We start from the raw sequence: 27846 nt of genomic DNA, 5'->3' as shown, positions 1-27846 counted from the left end.
AAAAAGACAATTAAAAAACAACATGAATCGTAAATATAAGATAGCAATTGAAAAGGAGCTGTTTCCCCGTATTAAAAGTACCTTTAAAAATATGACATAATTTGCAAAGACATTAAAAATCAACCCAAACCACACAAGCACATACATCAAGCAGAGTACAGTGAGACAGTTATGGATGCACAGGGAGGAAGGTGGAGCACAGGAAGGCCTCAGAGAGGAAATGGAGGACGATGATGAAGCAGGGCAGCCAGGAACAGCAGCTTATTAACTGCTTCTTATCGGTTTGAGGAAACAGCGATAAGAGCTGATCGGGTTATAATGTGATCACACTGCTCTTTTCTTGATCTTCTCCTGAGCAGCCGTCTTCAGCCAGCTGGACACGTGTTTCTTGATCTCCTGTCAGGCGGACAGACGGGCAAAGAACGTGTTCAAAATTACCAAAATAAACCCGAGTATGGTTGAAGAAACCTGGTTGCTTCAGTACAGCGACATGTACGCTTCACTGACAGTTTAGTACTATAATTATAATATGATCATTTGCATAACTTCTAATTTAGAGGCCACTATCAATAGTGTAGCAACGACACTCACTATCCAAACATTGTCAATTTTAGAGGCTGATATACCCCGATCAGCCGTAACATTATGACCACTGACAGGTCGCGTGAATAACATTGATTATTTCTTTACAATGGCCCCTGTCAGTGGGTGGGATATGTCAGCAGCAAGTGAACTTATTATCTTCTAAGTTGTGAAATGTGAAAAATGGTTCGGGAATGTTTTGAGGAACACGACGAGTTCAAGGTGTTGACTCGGCCTCCAAATTTCCCAGATCTCAGCCCAATCGAGCATCTGTGGGATGTGCTGGACAAACAAGTCCGATCCATGGAGGCCCCACCTCGCAACTTGCAGGACTTAAAGGATCTGCTGCTAACGTCTTAGTGCCAGATACCTCAGCACACCTTCAGAGGTCTAGTGGAGTCCATGCATTGATGGGTCAGGGTGCTGCGACAAAAGGGGGACCTACACGATATTAGGCAGGTGGTCATAATGTTATGGCTGATCGGCGTATATCTGTCAGTTGATATTAGGGAGTGATATGGGATTATCACAGATATAATGGTATAGAAATATATGTTTGCCCATATGCGCAGATATGAAACTTTTTCTACATAACATATAAGGCATGAAGACAAAGCTCAGCTCTCTCTGCAGCATAACAGCTGAGCAGACGAAGATTTGGTAAGCAATGTATAATCATGTCAGAATCTGGGTTTATTGCCACGTAGGTTAGATACATACAAGGAATTAGTTTTGGTGTTTTGGTGCAGAACAATTATAACAAAACTGGAATAAAGAAGTAAAATACTTAAATAGAACAAAATAGGCAATAAGAATAAAAAATAGAAAAAACAATGCGTATAATACAAAATATCAACAACAGGTGTGATTAAAAACTGTACAGATGTGCAGGATATTGGTGAGTTAATGTATTAAATTATTAAGTCACAGTGGGGACACAAGTAATTGTTTTAATAATATTTGCATAGTCTTATGTGAGTAATGTTTTCAGTACAGGAATCTGAATAATGCTCCCACCATTGCTCAGTTGTCATGGAGATGGTTCGGTTGTCATAATGTAAACCAAGATGTCTTAAGATGTAGCTGAAAGTTCCAGAAAATCTAGGAAAAATCTACAGATTTGTTATTGGAGAAAAAAAGGTGTGACTGAGAACCCCATACCTGTCTGGCTCTCCTGAGCGAGCCGCGGTCTGTGACTCTGCTGTTCGCCATATCAGCACAGTGAGCAGTGTCCTTAATGAAAACGGTCTGAGCTTCTTCTCCTTCCTCAGTCCGGTTCTGGACCACTGAGAGCTTCCTCCAGGGGTCAACTCCACCTGTGGCAACGAGGGCATAGATTTTCAATGAAATACTGAACGATCGTTTTGGCTTTTCCCCTCTTATCAATTCTTCCTTTTACTTTGTCTGTAGCTAACCCAGACTGACCATTGACGTAGAGGACCCTGTGTGCGGAGGGGTTGTCTCCTCCAAAGTAAGTGTTTGTGTAGGCAATGCGTCCAGGCAGGGAGTGAGGGGAAATACCAAACAGCATGGGACAGACTTCAGTCAGGGTCTGCAGGGTCACCATCCCAGAGAACGGACAGGCGGCATCCTCACAGGTCTGGTCTAAAAAATACACACAAAAAAATTGTCAGGACATTAAGATAACGATATTGTGTATTATAGATGTGTTGCTGGAAATGTGTGTGTGTGTAGTACAGAAGCCAAACTCGGTGCAGGTCTGGTAGGTCCACATTCTCTCTGCTCTCCTGCCTGAGTAGATAGACGTATTCATCAGGTCCTTCACTGCTTTAATGTTGGAAATGTCCAGGCACAGTTCCTCACTGTTGGAGTGGTAGATCTGCAGTGTGCACAGACAAACACAAAAACCATCTAGCTATTTGGTCTTGCATAATTCAACTGGCCAGAGAGATCCTAAATGGTCACACCTCATGGAAATGGCTCAACAGTGACATCTGGTGGATATTCTGTGCATGAAAGGGGAAAAGTTCGAGCAGGAAGTCGTCCTCTCGTGCGTTTTCCATACCTGTGCAAGTTTAACAAGGCGGTCGTAAGCCTTCGTCTCTTCCTCATATGCCTCACTCTGATTGGTCAGAACACCACAGAGCTCATTAATAGGCATAAGCACCCCTTCTTCATTGTACTGCACAGTTCCCATGATGATGTCCGCCAGGTTTTGCATCAGCTCAATCTTAAGTAGAGATGTATGATGAAATGTTATTTTACACAAACAAGTATTTATGGTGCACACGAATAAAAAAGTGAATGAAATATATAAAAAATAAAGAGTGAAATATGAATAGATTATTATCAAGAAGGTTCAGAATGACTCTTCTCGATATGCTTAAATTATATTCCCAAATACAGCACATATTTCTCTGCATCAACTGAAAACCTGTTGCATTTGAGAGTGCATGACAATCAGTCTAAGCGAGCAAGCAGAGAGGTCTAAACAGTTAACTAACAGTAATAGAGTTTAGTTAGATAATAATACAAGTATACAGCATACTTAGGTAAAAGTAAAAGATATAAAGCTAAAACTAACAAATACATGCCTGAAATTGTTTATCAAATTTAAGGGATAAACAGTATACATAGCTAAAAGTTCAAAATTAGCTAAAAATAACAGAAAGCCTAAAGGTCAAAAAGTAAGCTAACTGATTCATATTTGGTCGGACAAGTTTACAATAGAAAGCTATCAAGCTAGCTAAAAAACTAGCTAAGAATTACAGGTAAAGCTTTGTAATATTTTGCTAACAGTAATGGATTACCATTAAGAATAGTTAGCTAAAATGTTGTATTTAACATAGCAAAAAGTTCAAAGTTAGCTAAAAGTAACAAAGCCTAGAAGGTCAAAAAGTTAGCTAACTGAAATAAATAATTGGTCGGACAATCTTAAAATAGTTAGCTAACAAACTAGCTAAAGAAACTACTTCATATTATGCTACAGATGAAGCTAACAGTAATGGATTACAGGTAAGAATAGTTCGCTAAAAGCTTAAAGCTTAAAACAGACAGATGAAAGTCTTTGAAAACTTTTTGCTAACAGCCCAAATGCAAACATTGCAGACCAACGGGAATATTAAAAGTTCAATTGTGATAAAAAATTAACAACCTGGGATTTAGCGATTTGCTTTGTCCATTTGGTAGCATTAAATAACTCCTTCACAGTAAAATAGTGCTGTTCAAAGTCTAGTTTAGTGAGTGATGAACCAGCTGTCAAAAAAAGCTTAAACAACATACCAATGAAGGTTATTACCTCCTTTGTTAAAACCAAATTACCATTAATGCATCTCATAAAACTTCACAAAGTCATCACCTGATCATTCTGATCTTTGGGAATCTGACAGCAGCCAAAGTCGGCTGCCACCTGTCTGGCATTTCCATCCATCAGTGCCGCTTCCACAGCAGCAAAGGCTTCCCGCACGGCAGCCAGACACTACAGGAAGAGAAGAGGGCGAATATAACACAAGACAGACGGGAGTTTAATGCCTGTTGTATGATGCACAGACAGGAGGCTGCCTTCACACCTTTTCAGAGCCACCAACTGCTTCAATCAGGAGACTCGAGCCGACAGCCTGAAACAGACATAACAGATGTGAGAGTGAGAATATGCTTATTTAAAGGAGGAATGAATCACTAGACGGCCCTGTTAATATGCTAATATTGTGACCATGGATTGTGCCAGTTTACATTGCTGTAGGCAGAGAAGTCCAACACGGCCTTGACAGGAGCAGAGGAGGCCACAGCTCCATACACCAGATGTGGGAACTACAATGAAAGAGGAACAGTAACAGAGGAGGGACAAGAGCTTTAAACGAATAAGTGTCTTGTTTGTTGCATTAATATAATGTCTATTGTGTTATTTGTTTTCTTTTTTTGTGTAAGACTTTGTGACAGAAAAACCCTGCACTTTTCCTCTGAACCAGGCGGACAGAGCTCCAGAGTACGAGCCCCCGAAGCTGATCCAGGTGTTCCTGTGGCTCAGATTAAAACTTTTGCTGATGTACTGATGAAATACAGCCAAGTCAGCCAACCTGGACACAAAAACAAACCAAGGAAACTCAGTTTAACTGGACTAGTTGTTGAAAACTTTACTTTTCCACCTCGAAGTCAGCATACACTTTACACACACAGACATAAACATGCAAAAAAACCCTACTCTCTCTTTCTCACTCTTCACTATAAAAACAAAAAATAAAGTCTAATAGTGGTTTGTTATCTACACTTGCACACAGATGTAACCAAAACGTGCTGACACGTGATTGTTCATACTACTTGGTCTACAAACGCACTGCAAACTTAAATCAGTAACCACAACTAGACACATGCTTATGCATATGCAATAACACACACACAAACACACACTGATAGGGAGCCGACACTCACGCCTGCTGGCTGCTCAGGTCTGCCAGGTTCTCTGTTTCGAGGCCATCAGGGTTGATGCTGTTGCCATAGAAACGATGCTCCAGAGCCAATACCAGGGCTCCGTGCTCTTCAGCCATGTCGACATGGTGACCTGGGAAACACAGTCAGTGCAGATGAGACTCATGGAGTAGAAAGGTCTATTACTTTTAGAGGTGTAAAACGTGATTCTTGAACTGCAGGCTAGATGTTTTGCAGAGCACAAGATCTTGAACATGAAGAAAAGGTTAAAAAATGTAAATGTTGGAAGTAACAGGTGTGAGGATGCAAATAAAGTTGACCGGTTCAGACAGTGCAGTGTGCAGGGCAAAAGAAGATAAAGTAAAGGTGAAAAATAAGCCAGCAAACCAGTGTCATCTTACTAACACCGATTATGATGCTGACATCTGCTGTTTGAAAGACAGACAGATGAGTAAATGTGTTGCATCCTACTGTACCTGCCAGGACATCAAACTCATAGATGGGCCCTTCCCCTCCGATGAAGAGGAACACTGGACCATCAGGACCCTGCCAATACGCTTTGTTCACAAAGAACCTCTGCAGGAAACACAAGCAGGCGGAAAAAAAGTTTTATCCATGTTCACTTAAACCAGAAAAGCAAGCCTTAATTAAATGCTGCAAATTTGCAAATTGGCAGCCTTGAATAGCAGTGAGAGCTAAATGAACATTTCTGTTGGCTAACGTCATCTTTTCAGTGTCTGGTGGAGCTTATTACAAGGTTTAACCAGTCCAGATTTCTTCAGATGAGTTGCTCACTCTGTGCTGTTTAATGTGGCTTTGTAGAACTTACAGTATATCATGTTTATGGTGGCGCCCCCCTGTGTACAAAAGTGGCAAGCCTGGTGCTGTAAAGATCTTGATCTGGACATCTTGATTTTGTTGCCAGAGGAAAAAAAAACTCTTTTGCATTTGTTGTTGTGTTGCTGTCTCCAACATTATTAACTGTCCTCTCTCTCTCTCAATAAATGCATAAAAGGCCATATCAAAGAAATGCTTATAGTTATCCATATCAACAGTTTACAACAGTTTTGCAACAACACGATTAATTTGATGCTTTCAGTGTAGTTTATGAGATGAAAAAAAAAGCATGCATGTGTGGGATTTCCTTTATCATCCCGATAGGTCAAAGTCAAATATACAGCTTCTTTTCATTTCTCAAATGTCAGACCTTTATTATGTCACATCTGCTCCAGCCACTCACACTGGATTGGTCAATGCCAGAATCTAAAAGCGTAAATATTAAAAGCATTTTTGGTTCTTTCTCTACCTGTGGGAAGGTGCGAACGTCTTGTCGGTTAAAGTGGTCCAGCTGCTGCTGGATCCTTCCTTCCTTCACATGTTGGAGAGGCTGATGACCACTGGCTGTGTGCGACAGGAGATGCTGCTTGGCCTTCTGCAGCTGGAGATTACGCGCACGCTCCTTGATCTTCCACAGTGTCCGTCCTGGTATTAACAAAAGTCACAAAATTGAGCCTCAATAGTTTGTATTGGTAAAATATTGTTTTTTCTTGACTTATAGCTTTCACTGTTTTAGTCCTGTGTTATTCCATCTGACCTGCTGGTAGATCCAACTTACTCTAAGAAGCCTCCTATGTGGCTCTATTAACCATCTGATTGATAGAAACAGCCGCACCAATCTGCTTGTGTTTCACCCTGGAGTTGAAGTCCATGACACTGACAAGATGGCTGACAAAAAACTCTTTAAACTCAAAATATACGATCTATTTCAGGAACAGCTAACTCCCAAGAGATGTCCCGTCACCACCTGCATCTGTTTTTCCTATCTCAAATATGACAACTGGAAATGTTAGAAACTACCTGAACTCATAAGCAAGGAATACGTAATCACTTCAACGTCAACATACTGGGGCTGGAAGTTTATGTTCAACTTTATCAAATTGTGATATGTACATATGTAATCAAGCTCAAAACTCAGTTTTAGCACAGTTGATACAATTTAAATCTAAATCTGTTATCAAGTTCAACTCACCAGCATCAACAAAGTTCAAGAGGAGCAGAAGGACGAGACAGCGGGCTGGTGAGAAAAGCATCTTTAAAAAAACTTAATGTATCCAAACTGTAAGACTAAGCACAATCCTCATCAGTCACCAGGTCCCTTTATACTCCCCTTAAGACGCTGCAGCTATGAGGTGGTCCCTGAAAAGTGAGATAATGTGTGAACTCTGATATGACCTGTGCATCGACGTGATCTACATCTAGCATATAATGAGTGTGTGTGTGTGTGTGTGTCAAACTTGCTTACCTGTCTAAAAGTGGACGCTACACATTCACCAACAGGATCATCAATAGAGGACATTTTTATGGTCCACTCTTGGTCATGCTTTAAATCATGTTTAAATGATGTTAAACGCACTCCAGTGATATTTTACAACTTTTACCAAGTGCATGTGTGTGTGTGTGTGTGTGTGTGTGTGTGTGTGTGTGCATCTATCACATGAATAAACTGCTCAGCAGAATAGAGCGTCTGCTTGGTGATGTAAGGAGATCCTTCTGCCTTGTAATGGCTTTTTTGGAGTGGTCGAGTTACGGGAGCTTTTTCACTTTTTTTAACCGCTGCATCAGTGTGGAGAAGCATTGACCGGTAACCACACACACACACACGCGCGCGCGCGCGCATACGTACAAACAGCATTACTCTATCTCTCAGTGGTGTATGTATGTATTTTTCCAGTGACATTTAGTAGCGCATATAAACGTATTGTTGAAAAAATGTGGCTCGATCTGATAAGAGAGTCAGCTATGTTTTAAATATGATTTTGGCCTAATTTGATATCATTCATCCCAACCCTTGAGTCATATGCCTTTAAAGGTAAAAAAAAAAAAAAGTAGGATTTTTCCTCGTATTTTGTCAACAACACATTCAAACTGGCCCCTCCTCCTGGGCTCTTCGTCATCAGAAGCTCTCTCTCACTCTCTCGCGCGAAAACGCGTATACTCCGCTGAGCTAACAGCGACAGCATCACAGTTAGCTTTGCGCTAGCATGCTAACCGCCGGTTAGCTTGTCCTACCCGGTTTGAGCCAACTCTGCATCGCTCTTTCACCATATTCGACGGTCTGAATGGGGCCTAGTTGCTAATTTGAACTACTCCCACACTCACCTGTACACTGTGATTGGCTGAGGGAAGCACAACAGCGCCCCTCCTGAAAACGTCCTGTGCAAAACAACAGAATAAAAGCAGAGGGAAGGGTCTCACAAGGGTCTGCAGCACACACACTCACCAATACAGAGGCCCATAAGTGATGATTTATATTATATTATATTTGTAAAAGTCTATATTTTATTTTTCCACTGTTATTATTATTATTATTATTATTATACCTTTAAAGGTGGTTTTTTAGTAGCTAATAAATATTATAAATGTCAATGTAAAACCTCTGCTTTATGTTAATCCCCAAGAATCAATAACTTTTTTATATCTCAATAAGCTTCTAAACAAGGTGCTGCTTTTCGAGTAGTTCACGCCACTATCTCAGCCACCCAATGCTGGGAATGTTGAGCATGCACTGCAGCCAAGCGGGATAACTTGTATGGGATTAAATAATTTAATCATGCAGCTCTTGCAGAAAATAGTGAAACACACTGAGATTTCACAAATCAAACAACATTTCGCAAAACGGACAGACCCCAAGTACCTTATTACAACGTTTCTACAGTAGAGGAGATTGTTTCAGCATTGCAGTTCTAGGCGCCTCATTAGCAACCAGGTTATATTGAATTTTATGTTGAATTTCATAAATAATTCATAAAAAATATGAGCATAAGTAAATTATTATTAAATTGGATGTTTACCTATGTTGGCACTGAACTTTTTGGATGAGAACCGTTCGTCTAGATCTGTGTCTCTCCATTGGTGACCCAAAAGTGGGTTGGGAGCCGGTTTCAGCAGGTCGTGGAAGTATTCTTGTTAATAAAAAGTTGTGGCAAAAAGTCTGTGCTGGGTTTTGACGCTACGATGTGCAGGCAGTAGTAGTGTAGTGTGTGATTGGGTAATCCAAGCTACAGCTACATTTACATTCTTGAAACTTGATGAGCCTTACAGTAGTTGGACTTACGTTGCACTTCTTCAGTTTATTTCTGTTGAAAAAGAGCTGTTAACTGAATGTACTTATGCACTGACACCTGCTGATAATATTGATTGACATACTTTGGTGTTTTGTTTCTTCTCAGGTCCAAACTGCACTAGCTTTCATTTAATAAATTTGAGTGGTTGAGAAATTTAGGTCACAGTTTGTCATGAACCACTGAGATGTTGTGCAAGGAAGCCACTGCAACAAGAGGGGAAAAATTGCAGGTGCAGTTTTTACCTTTTTGTCTTTGCACAGATTAAATGCTGACTTTTGTGCAAATTTTGTCATTATTAGACAGAGCCTTGCTTGCTGTTTTTCTTTGTTTTTTTACTCTAAGTTTGCTAACCACATGCTGGCTGTTGTTTCATTTTAACACACAGACGTGACAGTGTATCAATCTTCTAATCCAAGACACACATTTACCAAAAGTTTGAACAGTTTCAGAGCCAATATTGCAAAAAAGTGCTTTCACCTTGTCATGACACAGAGATAAATACAGGCCAAAAATTAATTAATCAGAAATTTTCTAAACACAACATCTTGCAGTTTGCTCAAACCCACATCCTGAGATCGTCATGTTGCTATCTGTGGCATCAGAGTCATCTCAGCTACCTCAGAATACAAGACACATTCACTTTAAAACAAGGGTCATGAGAACGTAGTGACATGTCCTATTAGAAATAATCACACTGTTGCTTTCCTGGCAAGAAATTGAAAATTAAGTTCAGAGGTTTCTATTTTCCATTTTAAACAAATAATGAAATATAGAGTTCCTGTTTTAGAAGAATGGATGAACACAAAATAGAGAGTAGCATTACATTTAAATTTGTCTTGAGGTTTAAAGTGGCTACGGCCAATATCTTATTATTTATATCTGATTTAGACAAACAATTACTAAAAACTCACCATATACTGCTGCCCAGCTGCAGCACAGCTTATTGAGTTAGCCCATTCAGAAGGTCAACTCAAACATGTCTTCAAATGAATGCGACTTTGCTATATATTCTGAATGTGTGGCAACTGTTTCATTACATTAGATAGTGAAAATATGTCAGTTGGTTGTTTACAGCTTGTGTTTGCTGCCCTGCCACAAGTATGGTCACTCGGAGGCGGAACAACAGGCCATAAAAGCCTGTTTGACACAACTAATGAAGTTGTGGAGGTAACTGTATTAGCAAACGGTGTCCAGGAGACACAGAGCAGCATTAGCAGTTAATATCATGTGATATATTGTTACCATGATAATATTAATAAGTGCAGCATTTAGCAATTACTTTAAGATTTAATTTACTTAAGATTTTCATTCAAATAAATGTCTGTTACGTCACTATCTATCACCGAATGAGGTAACACAATGGTGATTGAGCCTATGGCCCACTGATGAAAGCCTTTGCATTTGCAGTATTACAGACTGGGTGTCTGTGGCAACTTTCGCGGAAAAAATCACAAGTGGCGCCCAGTTATTGACGCGTCTTCCATCACGCAGCAGTGGTTGGTCTGCCAGAGAGAGTAGGCGGAGCTAAGCGGCTGCTTTTCCAGTCTCTGTAAGTGTTGCGAGTAAACAGTAATCTGCTATGGCTGAACAAACAAAGAAAAGATCGATGACTACAGATACAACTTCAAAAATAAGTGAAAATCCAAAGAAAAAGAAACAAATTCGACGCTCAGATGAAGGCAAACAGTCTAAAAAGGAACGCGGCCGTCAGCCAGGAAAATCAAGAGTTACAAACTGAGCCAACCATGGACGTCTGGATGTGAGGGAAGTATATCCCTGCAATTACAGTTTCTCGCCATAAGGTACCGCCAAAGAGAACGAAACAGAGATATTTGAGATTATCACTTTAAATTTGAATACATTTGGTAAATGGCAGAGGTCAAATATAGATCACAGTCACACAGTTTTGCGTTTGGCTGTTTCAGTGTAACACCAGATTTTATACGCCCATAAAAAACACAAGTCATCATCAATATTCATTATAAACACAATAGCTGTCTCAAAATAAATGTGCATAGATCATTATGCCACAGTAAATGTGTATAATAGTCAAGGCAAAATCAATTGAATTCATAATTTTACCATGAATTCGCTATTATTTGCAAAATACGTTAGAATTAGAAATAGATTTTTATGTGGGTTGTAACTCGGAACAACGTTTAAGATTGTGCAACTGACTCATTTATTAACGTCACAGTGACAACAGTTCCTGATTCAAGTTCCGCGGCCTGCATGACCTTCCTGTTACATTATCTATCTGATCTTTTCTTCACCTTACATCCCATAGATAAAGAGCAGGGTGAGGAGCTTATGTGCCGTATGTCAGACTCCAAACAACACATCATCGTTCTCATCAGGTTGACATGAACAACACTCTGGAAGATGGATCTGGGCCAAAGCTGGTGTATGCTTCGGTCTTTGGCTGTATTTTGGCACTGGGTCTGCCTCTCAATGCTGTGTCACTGTGGACTCTGGTTAGACACCACAGCCTCAAATCCCCGAGTGCCGTCTACATGGTCAACCTGGCAATCTCAGACCTGCTGCTGGTCATCTCTTTGCCCATGAGGATCTACTTTTACGCCACAGGCACCTGGTCGCTGGGTGTTTTGGTATGCAACTTGACCACAATGCTCTTTCGCAACAACATCCGCTCCAGCGCCTTCTTCATCACCTTCATCAGCGTGGATCGGCTGCTGGCTGTGGTTTATCCTCTGAGGTCACGCTATCTTCGAACCTCCTATAACGCCTGGAAAGCTGCTGCGATCGTTTGGCTGTCTGTGGTGGCGATGAACATCCCAGAGGGTTTGGAATTTTCAGAAATGTTGAAAACTCAATCAATTAATCAATCTTCCTGTTTTGAATATGTTGTGATTCCTCACAGACCAGTGATGTCTTACATTTTCTCTGTGCTAGTGTTCATTATGCTGGCAGTCAACATTGTGTGCACAGTTATGGTGTCTTGGACTCTTAACAGACATCTTAGTGACTCTGCAAGGGTCAACAACAAGGTGAATGTAATGCTGATTTTCATCATGAGTTTGGTTATGTTCACCGTATGTTTCTTGCCTGTGTCGGTTGGTTTACTGACAGTAACAACAAAAATAGGGATAACTCCTTTAGTATGTCTCGCTAGTCTGAACTGCTGCCTGGATCCTCTGTTGTATTACTTTTCTTTGGATGCTTTCTGGAAGAAAAAAGAGGATGTGGGTCTCCCAAGAAGACAGTAGTTTAGGGACACACTATGGCATCAGAGTTCGAATGTGACATTAAACTTTCCATTTTTATCTTCTGCAGAAGAGATTGTTTGTTTATGGGATGTTCCTTTGGCTGTTTGCTTGACCAAAGATCACGTAAGAGAGACTGTTTGTAACATAGAGCTGTTAACTGAATGTACTTATGCACTGACACCTGCTGATAATATTGATTGACATACTTTGGTGTTTTGTTTCTTCTCAGGTCCAAACTGCACTAGCTTTCATTTAATAAATTTGAGTGGTTGAGAAATTTAGGTCACAGTTTGTCATGAACCACTGAGATGTTGTGCAAGGAAGCCACTGCAACAAGAGGGGAAAAATTGCAGGTGCAGTTTTTACCTTTTTGTCTTTGCACAGATTAAATGCTGACTTTTGTGCAAATTTTGTCATTATTAGACAGAGCCTTGCTTGCTGTTTTTCTTTGTTTTTTTACTCTAAGTTTGCTAACCACATGCTGGCTGTTGTTTCATTTTAACACACAGACGTGACAGTGTATCAATCTTCTAATCCAAGACACACATTTACCAAAAGTTTGAACAGTTTCAGAGCCAATATTGCAAAAAAGTGCTTTCACCTTGTCATGACACAGAGATAAATACAGGCCAATAATTAATTAATCAGAAATTTTCTAAACACAACATCTTGCAGTTTGCTCAAACCCACATCCTGAGATCGTCATGTTGCTACCTGTGGCATCAGAGTCATCTCAGCTTCCTCAGAATACAAGACACATTCACTTTAAAACAAGGGTCATGAGAACGTAGTGACATGTCCTATTAGAAATAATCACACTGTTGCTTTCCTGGCAAGAAATTGAAAAGTAAGTTCAGAAGTTTCTATTTTCCATTTTAAACAAATAATGAAATATAGAGTTCCTGTTTTAGAAGAATGGATGAACACAAAATAGAGAGTAGCATTACATTTAAATTTGTCTTGAGGTTTAAAGTGGCTACGGCCAATATCTTATTATTTATATCTGATTTAGACAAACAATTACTAAAAACTCACCATATACTGCTGCCCAGCTGCAGCACAGCTTATTGAGTTAGCCCATTCAGAAGGTCAACTCAAACATGTCTTCAAATGAATGCGACTTTGCTATATATTCTGAATGTGTGGCAACTGTTTCATTACATTAGATAGTGAAAATATGTCAGTTGGTTGTTTACAGCTTGTGTTTGCTGCCCTGCCACAAGTATGGTCACTCGGAGGCAGAACAACAGGCCATAAAAGCCTGTTTGACACAACTAATGAAGTTGTGGAGGTAACTGTATTAGCAAACGGTGTCCAGGAGACACAGAGCAGCATTAGCAGTTAATATCATGTGATATATTGTTACCATGATAATATTAATAAGTGCAGCATTTAGCAATTACTTTAAGATTTAATTTACTTAAGATTTTCATTCAAATAAATGTCTGTTACGTCACTGTCTATCACCGAATGAGGTAACACAATGGTGATTGAGCCTATGGCCCACTGATGAAAGCCTTTGCATTTGCAGTATTACAGACTGGGTGTCTGTGGCAACTTTCGCGGAAAAAATCACAAGTGGCGCCCAGTTATTGACGCATCTTCCATCACGCAGCAGTGGTTGGTCTGCCAGAGAGGGTAGGCGGAGCTAAGCAGCTGCTTTTCCGGTCTCTGTAAGTGTTGCGAGTAAACAGTAATCTGCTATGGCTGAACAAACAAAGAAAAGATCGATGACTACAGATACAACTTCAAAAATAAGTGAAAATCCAAAGAAAAAGAAACAAATTCGACGCTCAGATGAAGGCAAACAGACTAAAAAGGAACGCGGCCGTCAGCCAGGAAAATCAAGAGTTACAAACTGAGCCAACCATGGACGTCTGGATGTGAGGGAAGTATATCCCTGCAATTACAGTTTCTCGCCATAAGGTACCGCCAAAGAGAACGAAACAGAGATATTTGAGATTATCACTTTAAATTTGAATACATTTGGTAAATGGCAGAGGTCAAATATAGATCACAGTCACACAGTTTTGCGTTTGGCTGTTTCAGTGTAACACCAGATTTTATACGCCCATAAAAAACACAAGTCATCATCAATATTCATTATAAACACAATAGCTGTCTCAAAATAAATGTGCATAGATCATTATGCCACAGTAAATGTGTATAATAGTCAAGGCAAAATCAATTGAATTCATAATTTTACCATGAATTCGCTATTATTTGCAAAATACGTTAGAATTAGAAATAGATTTTTATGTGGGTTGTAACTCGGAACAACGTTTAAGATTGTGCAACTGACTCATTTATTAACGTCACAGTGACAACAGTTCCTGACTAAAGTTCCGCGGCCTACATGACCTTCCTGTTACATTATCTATCTGATCTTTTCTTCACCTTACATCCCATAGATAAAGAGTAGGGTGAGGAGCTTATGTGCCGTATGTCAGACTCCAAACAACACATCATCGTTCTCATCAGGTTGACATGAACAACACTCTGGAAGATGGATCTGGGCCAAAGCTGGTGTATGCTTCGGTCTTTGGCTGTATTTTGGCACTGGGTCTGCCTCTCAATGCTGTGTCACTGTGGACTCTGGTTAGACACCACAGCCTCAAATCCCCGAGTGCCGTCTACATGGTCAACCTGGCAATCTCAGACCTGCTGCTGGTCATCTCTTTGCCCATGAGGATCTACTTTTACGCCACAGACACCTGGTCGCTGGGTGTTTTGGAATGCAACTTGACCACAATGCTCTTTCGCAACAACATCCGCTCCAGCGCCTTCTTCATCACCTTCATCAGCGTGGATCGGCTGCTGGCTGTGGTTTATCCTCTGAGGTCACGCTATCTTCGAACCTCCTATAACGCCTGGAAAGCTGCTGCGATCGTTTGGCTGTCTGTGGTGGCGATGAACATCCCAGAGGGTTTGGAATTTTCAGAAATGTTGAAAACTCAATCAATTAATCAATCTTCCTGTTTTGAATATGTTGTGATTCCTCACAGACCAGTGATGTCTTACATTTTCTCTGTGCTAGTGTTCATTATGCTGGCAGTCAACATTGTGTGCACAGTTATGGTGTCTTGGACTCTTAACAGACATCTTAGTGACTCTGCAAGGGTCAACAACAAGGTGAATGTAATGCTGATTTTCATCATGAGTTTGGTTATGTTCACCGTATGTTTCTTGCCTGTGTCGGTTGGTTTACTGACAGTAACAACAAAAATAGGGATAACTCCTTTAGTATGTCTCGCTAGTCTGAACTGCTGCCTGGATCCTCTGTTGTATTACTTTTCTTTGGATGCTTTCTGGAAGAAAAAAGAGGATGTGGGTCTCCCAAGAAGACAGTAGTTTAGGGACACACTATGGCATCAGAGTTCGAATGTGACATTAAACTTTCCATTTTTATCTTCTGCAGAAGAGATTGTTTGTTTATGGGATGTTCCTTTGGCTGTTTGCTTGACCAAAGATCACGTAAGAGAGACTGTTTGTAACATAGAGCTGTTAACTGAATGTACTTATGCACTGACACCTGCTGATAATATTGATTGACATACTTTGGTGTTTTGTTTCTTCTCAGGTCCAAACTGCACTAGCTTTCATTTAATAAATTTGAGTGGTTGAGAAATTTAGGTCACAGTTTGTCATGAACCACTGAGATGTTGTGCAAGGAAGCCACTGCAACAAGAGGGGAAAAATTGCAGGTGCAGTTTTTACCTTTTTGTCTTTGCACAGATTAAATGCTGACTTTTGTGCAAATTTTGTCATTATTAGACAGAGCCTTGCTTGCTGTTTTTCTTTGTTTTTTTACTCTAAGTTTGCTAACCACATGCTGGCTGTTGTTTCATTTTAACACACAGACGTGACAGTGTATCAATCTTCTAATCCAAGACACACATTTACCAAAAGTTTGAACAGTTTCAGAGCCAATATTGCAAAAAAGTGCTTTCACCTTGTCATGACACAGAGATAAATACAGGCCAATAATTAATTAATCAGAAATTTTCTAAACACAACATCTTGCAGTTTGCTCAAACCCACATCCTGAGATCGTCATGTTGCTATCTGTGGCATCAGAGTCATCTCAGCTTCCTCAGAATACAAGACACATTCACTTTAAAACAAGGGTCATGAGAACGTAGTGACATGTCCTATTAGAAATAATCACACTGTTGCTTTCCTGGCAAGAAATTGAAAAGTAAGTTCAGAAGTTTCTATTTTCCATTTTAAACAAATAATGAAATATAGAGTTCCTGTTTTAGAAGAATGGATGAACACAAAATAGAGAGTAGCATTACATTTAAATTTGTCTTGAGGTTTAAAGTGGCTACGGCCAATATCTTATTATTTATATCTGATTTAGACAAACAATTACTAAAAACTCACCATATACTGCTGCCCAGCTGCAGCACAGCTTATTGAGTTAGCCCATTCAGAAGGTCAACTCAAACATGTCTTCAAATGAATGCGACTTTGCTATATATTCTGAATGTGTGGCAACTGTTTCATTACATTAGATAGTGAAAATATGTCAGTTGGTTGTTTACAGCTTGTGTTTGCTGCCCTGCCACAAGTATGGTCACTCGGAGGCAGAACAACAGGCCATAAAAGCCTGTTTGACACAACTAATGAAGTTGTGGAGGTAACTGTATTAGCAAACGGTGTCCAGGAGACACAGAGCAGCATTAGCAGTTAATATCATGTGATATATTGTTACCATGATAATATTAATAAGTGCAGCATTTAGCAATTACTTTGTGATTGTTTGTTTATGGGATGCTCCTTTGGCTGTTTGCTTGACCAAAGATCACGTAAGAGAGACTGTTTGTAACATATTGTTTAAAGGATGAGGTGCGCTGACATCACAATTAAAACATATTTTTATTTTTGTAAAGTTGGTATTGCTGATATAAATGTTGTATATTGCGCAAATGTAACAATTATAACATTTTATAATTTGATGGCTCCAGAATATTTCATGCTTATAAAGCCTTTGCATTGAAAATGTAATTGAATTAAATTGTGACACAACAGCTTCATGTCCAGAAAATTTCCACATAGACGCTTAGATAAAAAGAGTGACAACACTCTCAAGTCTTAACGGTAAATATCAATCTAAATGCTTTAGGTTTGAAATAGGGGAACAGCTAGCCAACTGCCTCTGTTCCTATTTGAAAACTAAGAGTAACTTAAATACAATACAAGTTTTCAGAACTTCATTATAAATATCTTTAGCATTATACTGTATTAATATGCTTTCTTGCAGAAAGTTAGATGGGAAGGTGTCACTCCTATGTCTATATGTGAAATATGAAGCTACAGATAGACTATGTTAGCTAGTTTAGCACAACAACTGGCGACAGGGGTAAACAGCTAGTCTTGCTCTTTTTAAAGGAACAAAAAAATATTGACTAGCACATAACCCAAACTTTTTTCACACCTTGGTTTCTTTCTACACCAACAATAAAAAGGTGTTAATTCACCATATTCACATTAGTGGCTAGGTAGCGGCTAAATGCTAAAATTAGCCGTTGCCATAGGTTAGCTAATCCATTAAGATGTTTTCATTTGGAATATTATCCTCTGCTTCTCTAGATTTTCTCTATCTGTCTGTCTTTTCTTTTTCTTTTCTTGTAGAAAGTTGGATTGGATTGGATCTGTATTTGAAATATGAAGCTACAGATAGCCTATGTTAGCTAGTTTAGCACAACGACTGGAGACAGGGGTAAACAGCTAGTCTTGCTCTTTGGCCAAAAATGGTCAAGCGCAACCCAAACTTTTTTCACACCTTACACCAACAATAAAAAAGGTGTAAATATTCACATTGTTGGCTAGGTAGCAGCTGAATGCCATAGGTTAGCTACTCAGTTAAGAATTATGTTGTTTTAATTTGGCATATAACCCTCTGCTTCTCTAGATTTTCACTATCCGTTGTCTTTTTGGTCGCTAATCATATCTTTTGTAAGATTTGCACAGCAACATTATATTCGACCTTCCCACCTAACCAATTCTTGAAATTAGGAAGTGAATGTTCCTCTTGAGTTATCAGAACTCTGACACCTGTTTGCTCAATGATTTAAGGGTGAGAAACAGGATGTCTCTCAGTTTCTAGCGTCATACTTGACTTTCGGTGTTTATGTAATAACATGGTTTGACTCTTCTGCATTCTTTTTTTATCATATAAATCCTTCAATGTGATTCGGGCTTATGTTTTCTTTGAATGCATCTCCGTCGCTGAGCCAGCAGCTCTCCAGTCCTAAGCCTCCCCAGATGGACCAGCATCAGTGTTAGCCTTCAGCAGAACGTACGGATCTAGATGTCCTCCTGGTAAGATTTGAAATGATCCCAAAGTAAGCAGTAGTTCAAATTATTAATCTTATGTTACACCCTACTCTGTCAAATGAGGACACTGAGGGAGCATTTTGTGGTCGTTTTAACATCCTGTCACATAGATATCAAGAGAGGAAATTCTCAAGACATGATCAGAGTATTCTCACTTGCTTTGGTGTTGCAGTTGGGTGTGATCCAAGAGCTTAGTGAGGATGATGAGGTGTTTTGCAACACTGAATCTAGCAGAACACCTTTTCACAACACAATGAGCAAGCTGTAATCTACAACACAATGAGCCAGTTCAGTTGTAATGTTGACTGGGAATGGGTCAAAGTCATTGGCAGACCATTTACATCCAACACATCCCCTTTTAAGCACCTGATGTCACACTAGTGTTTCTTAGCTTCACTCACTGAAGTAGACTTTTAGATGTTGTTGAAAAGTCCAGAAACATTTTAGTGATTATTTTTGACAAATTAAGCTTTTTGATGCTTATAAATCGTTTAAAAACCTACCTGTTTGACTTTAAGTGCCAAGTTCTAGTCATATAGAAATTAAAATATATTTGACTTATGATGTTACTTAAAATATTACAATGTTCAGGACTCTGAACATGTAGATATACCTAGAGAAACATTATTATTTTTACCGCTTACCTTGTTCTGGAGCCTATCCCAGCTGTCATTGGGCGAGAGGCGGGGTACGCCCAGGACTGATCAGCAGTTAATCACAGGGCTGACACACTGAGACAGACAACTTTTTATACTCACACCTACGGGCAATTTTGGAGTCACCAACTAACCTGACGAGCATGCCTTTGGACTGTGAAGCCGGAGTACCCGGAGAGAACCAACGCATGCACAGAGAGAACATGCAAACTCAACACAGAAAGGACCACTTCATCCGACCCAGGGTTCGAACTAGGAACCTTCTAGCTGTGAGGCAGCAGCACTAACATTTTACATGTAAATATTTACATTTATAATAATACTGCAAAGAACTGAAATAGTATTAAATAATACTGCATATAGCACTCAAATATATACTCTCAATGGAAGGTTAGCGGTTTGATCCCCAGCTTCTGAGGTCTAAATGTCGTGGTAATTAAGTGTCCTAGTGGGTGTATAGGTGGTATAGGTATAGGTGTATACATGTGCATGAGTGTTATTAGGTAGAGCTGATGAACAGCTTGGCACTTTGCATATCAGCCTCCGTCATCAGTGTAAGAGCACTTTGAGTGGTGTGACGGAAAGTGTTATATTAGTGCAGTTCATTTACCATTTATTACTTTTTTTATACTAGGTTCGGGAACAAAGACCACGCCTCATAGACATCCCGTTTCTGTGCCGAATATTTCACATCTCTCCCCCAAAACCCCCCTTTTTTTTGCTTTTCTCTCATCTCTTTCCTTTCCTAACTACAGGAACCACCGGGGGCTCCGAAATGAAAGTGCACGAGGAGACGACTCCCCCACCCTGAGTCTCTACCTCACCGGTTCCATCTACTCCATCTGAAACAAGACGAAACGACTCCATTCTCAACATCGACCCAGTTTCTTCAGTTACTCTTCAACCCCTCATCCCTTCATCCCCTCATATCCCTACCATTCATCTGCCAAATATTTTAAATGCACACCTCTATTGGAGTAGTCGTTGTTAGTGAAACAACAAATAACTAGTTATTATCACTACTTTATTCACGGACAGATTTCATCAGCAGACAAAATATACAGCTCAAAGTTGGTTTGTTTAGCTAACATACCATATAAGATGCTACCATGTCAGTAGCATTGACTTTAATCCAGTCTCTGGACTAAGGCTTTAACGTTGTTTTACAAAACATTCTAACAGTGCTGTTTTTCTCTTATAGATAACACATGCAAGGGAAAACAGAGACATTATTTCAAAAGGACTCACAAAGGCAATGATTTAAAGTGTGTAAAAAAGCCTATGATGATAAAAGAAAACAGCTGATGACTCATGAGTGCATCAGAAATTACTTCCATCTTCTCCTATTTCAATTTTTAATAATATACAAACGTGAATGCAATCGAATGCCCAATGCAACCTCCTCTTACGTCTACTTTGTGAAATGAAAAGCAAGGAAGTGGAGCAAAGAAGCAGCAGGCAGGCAGGAGGACAGAGGTGCAAGCAAGCGACTAGTCATCAGCAGTTACATGTTCACGTTGAAGAGATTATGAGTGAGAATAAATAAAGATGTTCGCTCAGGAGAGCATGACTTAATGCTCTGCACAGATGACTGTGCGAGTACAATTAAGAGACACCTCCAGTGCAGGAGAACAAACAATAGTACAGTCACCCTGACAACACATGGAGACAGTTATCTCCCCCAACGACAAACAAATCCCCAGAGGAAGAGGAGAGGTCTTGAAATTGTGTTCATTATTGGCTTAAAGACTGTGCTACAAGGAAAATCCTGTGATAAAACCAGCAGCTTAGTATTGCATCACACGTCAGGGTAAGTATTACCTATGGGGAATAGGAAAAAACAACAAAAAGAAAAGGCAGGTAGCAAAATAAGGAACATTATTCTTTTACAAAAGACATCAAAGTAAAGTGCGACTCAGACATGATCAGATCCACAGGAGGATGCTACGGTGGCTGGGGTAGAGACTGGATATGTGCCTTTTGGGTGGGTGGGATGACACGGATGACCTGCGCGTTTACGCCTCATCGCAGATAACCGTCTCCACCACAAATGTATTCTCAAAGTGACGGATGTGGTGGCAGTCCTTCGCCTCGCGCTTGTCGATGCCTGAGAGGGAGATAGAGTGAGACAGAGAGTGGAGCAGTGATGTGGTGCTGAACTTCAGATCTCATCATAACAGTTTAAAACAAAGCGCTCCTTCCATCCCTGACACACAAACATAGACTGCGCCATCTATCAGGCTTTTTAATGATCCCTCCATTAGCCCTAACTTACGTCTGCGGGTGACACGGCGGCTCAGGCGGTACGTGTCCTTCCCATTGCACAGGGGGTAGATAAATGGTCCCAGCTGACGCATGTTGTGCACCTTGCCAGTCACCACCATCTCTTCATGGATGATGTAGGTCTGAGGCAAGTATGTTCCCTTCTGCAAGAGACAGAGGAGCAAACAACAAGCTCACTGGGAGACTTTCAACAACAGAAACACTAAAGGGCAGAATACCACAAACAGGAACTACACTGAGGGTTTGTGCACACACACTTGTTCACACGATCACTGAACTATGTTGACCTTTGAAGGAAAGGAGCGCTAAAGAGTAGAAATTGAGGAAGCTATTTTAACTCATTCTCCATGTTGCTCTATCCACTTTAATTTAACCCCGCGGTGCCCGGTACAAGTCAGTGTTTTAAATCAGCTGCGTGTCTTGTAAGCGTCTAAGCCAGTAGTTTCCCAACCTGGGGTCCGGGCCCCCCTCAGCGGGGCGCCAAAGATCGCTCGGGGTGCGTGAGGCTTTGTCTGCTTTGAGATTGTCAAGATTAGATTTGCACATGTTAAATAAAATCATTTAAAAAAGCACTTAGTTGATAATCAGAAGTCTGTTCAACCATTAAAAAAATATATTCATGCATACATCACACATGTATGCACACATACATTTCTGACACACGCAGAAATGCCTACACCCACAAATTTAAATTTAACTTAAAGGGATGTTTATTATAATAACTAAAGACAACTTTGATTAACTAAAACAACAAAGAACTATAGGTTGATTGGTGTTCATTTTTGCCAGTAAAGATTTAAGACGAATCACTTTATTGTTTTGGTGTACGTGTGTGTGCGGGTTAGAGGGGCTCAGCCTTTTTTTTAGATACAAGCAGGATGAGCTTCAAGGAGAAAAGGTTGGGAACCACTGGTGTTTTTTGTTACATTTAACAGTAAAGTCAAATTTGAACATCCTAACCAGTTCATAGCATTTGGGAAAAGTGAAGAACAAAAGTAAAACCATTCTTGACTTGTCCAAACCAGTGTTCATTTTGGCAGCTAATTCAGATTAATAAGATTTATAACATATCAGTAAGATCATTTAGATTTAGTCTCTTAATTTTTACCCTTTATAGTTTTAGTTTAGTTTTAGTTGACGAAAACTCAAAACATTTTAGTCCAGTTTTGTCAATAAAAAGTCATTATTTTTAGTCAAAACGTTTTCTGTTTTTAAACTAATTCAATCAGCCTGACACAGGCTGTAATGTAATATATTTTATTTATATATTCATCATCGCTTCTCATTTAAACAGTCTGACTGAAGCAGACAGCTGGTGATTGCTCCTTTTAGTGCGAAAGAAGCATCAAATGACGTGTAAAACACCCCTTTTTCTATAAGCACATTTTAGTCCCGTCTTGTCTCGTCTTGTTAATGAAAACAAAACATACGCGTCATCAGGGGTTTTATTATCAACTATCTATTTTTAGCTTGTCTTGTCTTCGTCATGGAAAAAAGGTCGTTGATGAACATTTTTCGTCATAACGAAAGAAACACTGGTCCAACACTGCAGTCGTGTTACCTTGACGTTGATCAGTAGCTCCCAAAGGTTGCGTGGAGGCATCACGATGGTGGTGTTGAGCTCTATAACGTAGCACTTATCCAGAGCAATGTCATGGTAGGCAGTCAGTCCCTGGAAAATAAAGCAGTACTTCACACATTGAGGTTTTCTTTAAAGCTATTGTTTTCAAGGTGTTATCTGTTTGAGCTTCTTGCAGTAAAATGAGGATGAATCCTGCAGACATTAGGGAGCAGCTGCCTTTAATCTAGTGCTCTCATCAGTGTTTATCACCAAAAACCTGAAACGCTACAGATATTCGTGTACAGCCTCAAAAGGCCGTTAGCATTGCTGTAGTGGGCACCTTAAATATCAACTATGATGAGTTACTTTTGGTAAAGATCGAACGGTTAACTGCACTGGGTTTTCTCTGTACAAGTTGTATAAGTCAATGTCCGTGTGTTTGTCCTCACTCTGTGGAAGTCATGGATTATATCAGCGGGGTCGCTGCCTCCAAAGTGAGGCACGGGCACAGTGATCTTCTCATAGTTGTCGGCCAAGTAGATGCCGACATTTTCCTCCAGCTCCTGGCGCCCACGCAACGGTGCGTACACGGAGTCCTCATAAAGCACCCTGCAGTGGAACAGGTTCTCCTCTGGGATCTGCACACACACAGACACACACACACACACACACACAAACAAAACAGCATCTAGATCAACACACCAGCTGGGACACTTAGTAACAAGTCTGTAGCAGAAATATCCCTCTTATACAATGATTTGAACAAAGGCAAAAGGCTTGAGACTGAGACTAGAGTTGCAAAAAAACATCGATTAATCTACCAATTACTTTTACGTGTATTATGTTAATTGTTGAGTCTGTCAGAAAGTTGAAAAAATAGACTCTTCACATTGTCCCAGAGCTAAAAGTGACAGCAGCAGAGCCTTAGATTTAAGAGGCGGAACCAGCAAATGTTTAATATTTAAGCTTGGAAACCAAAACACTTAATGGATTATCAAAATATCCGCCTGTTAATTTAATCGATAAACTGATAAATTGGTTCAGCTAGTCGTAATCTTACATGAGGTATAAAGTAGTAGCGGTAGACATAGATGGAGGCAAGGACAAGACCAGCCATGAACACAACCAGGCCAAAGGTCAGGCAGCACAGGCCGTTGAGGGGAGACTTTTTGGGCCGCAGCGGCAGGACCAGCTCCTCCTCATCCTGGAAAACACACACACACACACACACGCAATGCACACATTAATACTTTGAATAGCATTTCCTGGAAGCTTCAATCCACTGTCAGCTTACTCATCCTCACTGTGACGTGCAACTGAAAGTCAACCATGTTTACTAATCGCTAAATTAAAAGCGCTCATCAATGACAGTGCCACATTTCACGCAGGAATTAGCCCAGCAAGCAGAATAAATGAGCACTTGGTATGAAAACTAGTCTGAGATGGTTGGTGAGTAATCTTTCCAGACGCCTCCAGTCTCGCAGCCCATCTGCCAACGCCACACGTCCAACCTGCGTTGGCAGGGTGGCACTACTCGCAGATCTACACACGGACTGTGTGCTTCCATTTATTAGAAAAACTACCAGAGAAATGTCTCAGTGTGAACTGTAGCTGCACTGAAGAGAGGTAAAATTGTCTTCTGAAAGAGGCTCTGCAAAGAAACAATGGTTGCTATTCTTAGCTGAAAATGTGGAGGACAAACAGCTGTGTGCTGTTATACGAAACTTCAGAGGGAAATGATGACAACCCTGTCTGAATCTGTTGCATCAAATCAAAAAGAAAACGGCACAAAGGTTGAAAAAGCTGCCTTTGTTTCACAATAAGACGATAATAGAATGTGCTGTATATTTTTGCACCTAAGTAGGACGGTGTCTTTGCTGTATTTTTCTGTTATATTAGACTCATTTCTGTTCAGTATTCTGCTCTTTGTGGAAGCATTTGGAAACAGAGAGCGCATAAGGACAAGGCGACGACTGTGTTTGTGCGAACACACACTTCTGAGAGACTTTGTGTTCTCTCCACCCCACTGAGAGAGATAAGGACTCTTTCACACCGACTGAGAGCGTGACACACCATGAGGCCTGTCGGTCTCCTGCTCTATACATTTGAGTGAGCTGATTTTATAATCACACAGCCATTTCAACTCAGCACTTTTGCTATATTCACTTTATATGCATGCCTGATGTCCTATCTATATTCAGTTACGGTCATCATCTTTGGGACAGGTCATGTATTTTTGATAAGGGTCGAGGTCACAGTAGGATGCTGCTACAGCAAAGTTAAAGAGTCCACGGCGCTGCGTCCATCAGAGCTGTGAAAAATAATTTTGCATGCGCTGCAAGCACCAGCAACCCATCTGCCATTTTGTCAGCCAATTCTCACACATTTCCTGCATTAAACCTGTTTAATGTTTCAGTAGGGTGGTTGTTCATTTAAACATTCTACAACACAAAGAGACTTTAATTTATACAGCTAAACATTATAAAGCCTTTACATTCTAAATTTGCTTTTTTGCTTGCAATCTGCTATAAATCCCTGGAAAAAAATCATGCATTTGCACATTAAAATAACTTGCATTAAGACCGCAATAAGCGTGGGCTTCTAGCGCAGAGGAACCATCACAGCAATGACATGTTTTGTTTGCAAGTAAATGGCGATAGATGCTGTCAAAATGCCCTGCTGTTCATGGCTGTGCAGGTGCAGGCTGACCTGCAGACCGACCAGGCAGGGGAGCCTGTGCACATCAGGAACCATCACATTGAATCATTATTGTATAAAAATAAGTCAAAAGACGAAAAGCAATGTGCGACGCGTTACTCACCATCGGATGAGGAATGAGGATTTCGGTTTTGTCGCCATCACTCTCCTTCTCCACTTTCTGTCCCGCGACAGACTGGAAACTGATCTTCACCATGGCTCGGTGTCCCTGCTTGCCTGTCTGTCTGTCTGTCTGTCTGCTGCAGGTGTCTTAACAATAGCTGGACACCTTTCAGAAACAAATCCCCTCACCTCGTCGACGGGCCGTCCTCTGCTCACCGCTGCTCCTCTATCTGTTTTTGTTTAATCCAACCGGAAGTGTGCGGTTTCCTTTTTTTTCTTTTTTCTAATAAGCACCCTTAAAGGACCAACCCGCTGCTTTTTTTTTAATACAATAGTGCATTAAAAGGACGAACCTAATTTAAACTCCATCAACAAATACAACATTACGTTGACCAAACCTATTTAAACACAGCTTATTGTTGTGTGATGATTTTTTAAAAATTATATTATGGAGCTTTATTGTGGGGTTCAGCTCATTGTGTAGCTGTCCGACCACCGCTTCACTTTTCTGATTCCCTCCTACTGCTTGTGTACACCCACTGTACACTACACCCACTAGGCAAACGACTTAGCAACAACAGGAAGAAAGACAATATTAATGCCTTCCTGGTGATATGAGCGGAGCATTTAGCAGCCAAAGAGCCTGATATAAACCTCAGTAGTTGGTAGAGACCACAAACAGAGCTTAAACATCCAACTTTCACCTGCAAGTTGGCCAGAGACACAGCTGCAAGTCGCTTTAATGAGTAATGTTAGATAACCAAAGCGAGGGTTGTTAACTGTTCATATAAATGTCAGAGAAATATTTAAAGCCATATTTAAGGTGGATGTTCAATCAGCGTTCAATCATATTTAAAGTTATTGTCTTTTACTACCTTTTACTTGTTTTATTTACAGTTGTTTAACTGCATGCTTGTATTTTGCGTTTTTTGTCTACATTTGTGATTGTCTTTTAACTTGTTTCTGGAAAGCACTTTGTGCTTCTGTCTTGAAAGGTGCTATACAAATAAAATATTATGCACCGTACTTGCGTTTTCAATATTTGTTTCATTACGAATAATAAAAATGTGGTTTTATTTTCCATTTAGATGGGCATCCATTTTTTTTGCAGCGAAAGGTTGCTTCGTTAATGTGGTTTTTTTGTGTTTTTTTACTTAGATAATTGCTTTACTTTGTAATGATTAATTTAATTCCACTTCACTGAAACTAAGTTTGGGCAACGCAGTCATAAAATATATCATTCATTTCGTACAGCTTTAGGGTGCTGGTATTACAACTACATCCCTCTATTCCAATGCAACTCGGAGGTATATATTGTATTTTTTAGTCAATTAAAGTTTTGTGAAATAAACGCAGTTATCAGATTAAAACACTGATAATACTTCTTGAATGCAAGGTTTTTTTTTTTTTTACATGTAATTAAATATTTTAACTGAAAGCTCCTGTGAAGAACTTTGGTTTGTATCCTTTTTGTCGCCCCCTGTGGACAAAGCCGTACCTCTTATCTCTTTGTTGATTTTGTCCTGTACATGCTGAAGTGGTGATTTTTAAATAAAATCTCATCCTGCTTTCTTTAACAGTCATATGTATCACTCACTTTTAATTTTTATCCTGAAAAATGTAAACATAGACAGCATGCAGTTAATCGCTTTGTCTGACACCTACCCCCCACCAGCGGTTTCTAACATTAAAATAACTATATAGAAATAATCCGTCTGGTCGCTGATGGTCTGGTTTGCTTTTGTAGGTCATAAAGAGTAATCAGAATTAATTACAGTCTGTTTCATAACCAGTGAAAAACTCCTCACAGGAGCTTTAAACAAAATTAAACTGAATACTTCTATCCCCTGAGCAAAAGGTCTAAC

The 27846-nt window shown here is 40.0% G+C and overlaps 4 protein-coding genes across 5 annotated transcripts; 2 read left to right on the top strand and 2 right to left on the bottom strand.

Moving 5' to 3' along the window:
- Positions 1 to 324: 324 nt before the first annotated feature.
- On the bottom strand, positions 325 to 7058 carry prss16 (serine protease 16). Its single transcript, XM_069676732.1, is given in 12 exon segments — positions 325 to 396; positions 1744 to 1898; positions 2008 to 2422; positions 2609 to 2773; positions 3902 to 4021; positions 4113 to 4160; positions 4276 to 4353; positions 4496 to 4619; positions 4972 to 5101; positions 5445 to 5544; positions 6275 to 6450; positions 6998 to 7058. Coding segments are annotated over 12 exon segments (1644 nt in total).
- Positions 7059 to 11338: 4280 nt separating this feature from the next.
- LOC138604679 (lysophosphatidic acid receptor 6-like) lies at positions 11339 to 12388 on the top strand. The gene has a single exon (XM_069676645.1). It carries the CDS (start codon positions 11456 to 11458, stop codon positions 12317 to 12319), a length of 864 nt encoding a protein of 287 aa, XP_069532746.1. The 5' UTR covers positions 11339 to 11455; the 3' UTR covers positions 12320 to 12388.
- On the top strand, positions 12370 to 15739 carry LOC138604678 (lysophosphatidic acid receptor 6-like). Of its 2 annotated transcripts, XM_069676644.1 has the most exons (3): positions 12370 to 12442; positions 12549 to 13166; positions 14731 to 15739. In XM_069676644.1, exon 3 carries the CDS (start codon positions 14807 to 14809, stop codon positions 15668 to 15670), a length of 864 nt encoding a protein of 287 aa, XP_069532745.1. In that variant the 5' UTR covers positions 12370 to 12442; positions 12549 to 13166; positions 14731 to 14806; the 3' UTR covers positions 15671 to 15739. The 2 variants fall into 2 exon arrangements, with proteins under 2 accessions (XP_069532745.1, XP_069532744.1); XM_069676643.1 differs by lacking the exon at positions 12370 to 12442 and having other exon boundaries at positions 12473 to 13166.
- A 4554-nt stretch (positions 15740 to 20293) lies between these two features.
- Positions 20294 to 27831, bottom strand: itm2ca (integral membrane protein 2Ca). The gene is made up of 6 exons (XM_069676646.1): positions 25983 to 27831; positions 24222 to 24365; positions 23611 to 23799; positions 23162 to 23272; positions 21593 to 21743; positions 20294 to 21424 (listed from the first exon to the last, which is right to left on the bottom strand). The coding sequence occupies exons 1-6, from the start codon at positions 26073 to 26075 to the stop codon at positions 21333 to 21335; spliced, it is 780 nt and encodes a 259-aa protein (XP_069532747.1). The 5' UTR covers positions 26076 to 27831; the 3' UTR covers positions 20294 to 21332.
- Between the last annotated feature and the right edge of the window lie 15 nt (positions 27832 to 27846).

This window comes from Semicossyphus pulcher, unplaced genomic scaffold (assembly GCF_022749685.1).
Source record: "Semicossyphus pulcher isolate SPU_LCO1_2020_fin unplaced genomic scaffold, fSemPul1.0.p SCAF_26, whole genome shotgun sequence".
NCBI classification, from domain to species: Eukaryota; Metazoa; Chordata; class Actinopteri; order Labriformes; family Labridae; genus Semicossyphus; species Semicossyphus pulcher.
Note: the sequence above shows the minus strand (reverse complement) of the source record. Positions and strands in the feature narration are given on the sequence as shown.

Excerpts from the sequence above, each read along its gene's own strand:
- LOC138604679 (XM_069676645.1), top strand. The coding sequence starts at position 11,456 with ATGAACAACACTCTGGAAGATGGATCTGGGCCAAAGCTGGTGTATGCT.
- LOC138604678 (XM_069676644.1), top strand. The coding sequence starts at position 14,807 with ATGAACAACACTCTGGAAGATGGATCTGGGCCAAAGCTGGTGTATGCT.
- itm2ca (XM_069676646.1), bottom strand. The coding sequence starts at position 26,075 with ATGGTGAAGATCAGTTTCCAGTCTGTCGCGGGACAGAAAGTGGAGAAG. Across the intron at positions 24,366-25,982 it reads TCCTCATTCCTCATCCGATG|GATGAGGAGGAGCTGGTCCT; the intron begins GTGAGTAACGCG and ends TGTGTTTTCCAG. Across the intron at positions 21,744-23,161 it reads AGCTACTGATCAACGTCAAG|AAGGGAACATACTTGCCTCA; the intron begins GTAACACGACTG and ends TGTCTCTTGCAG.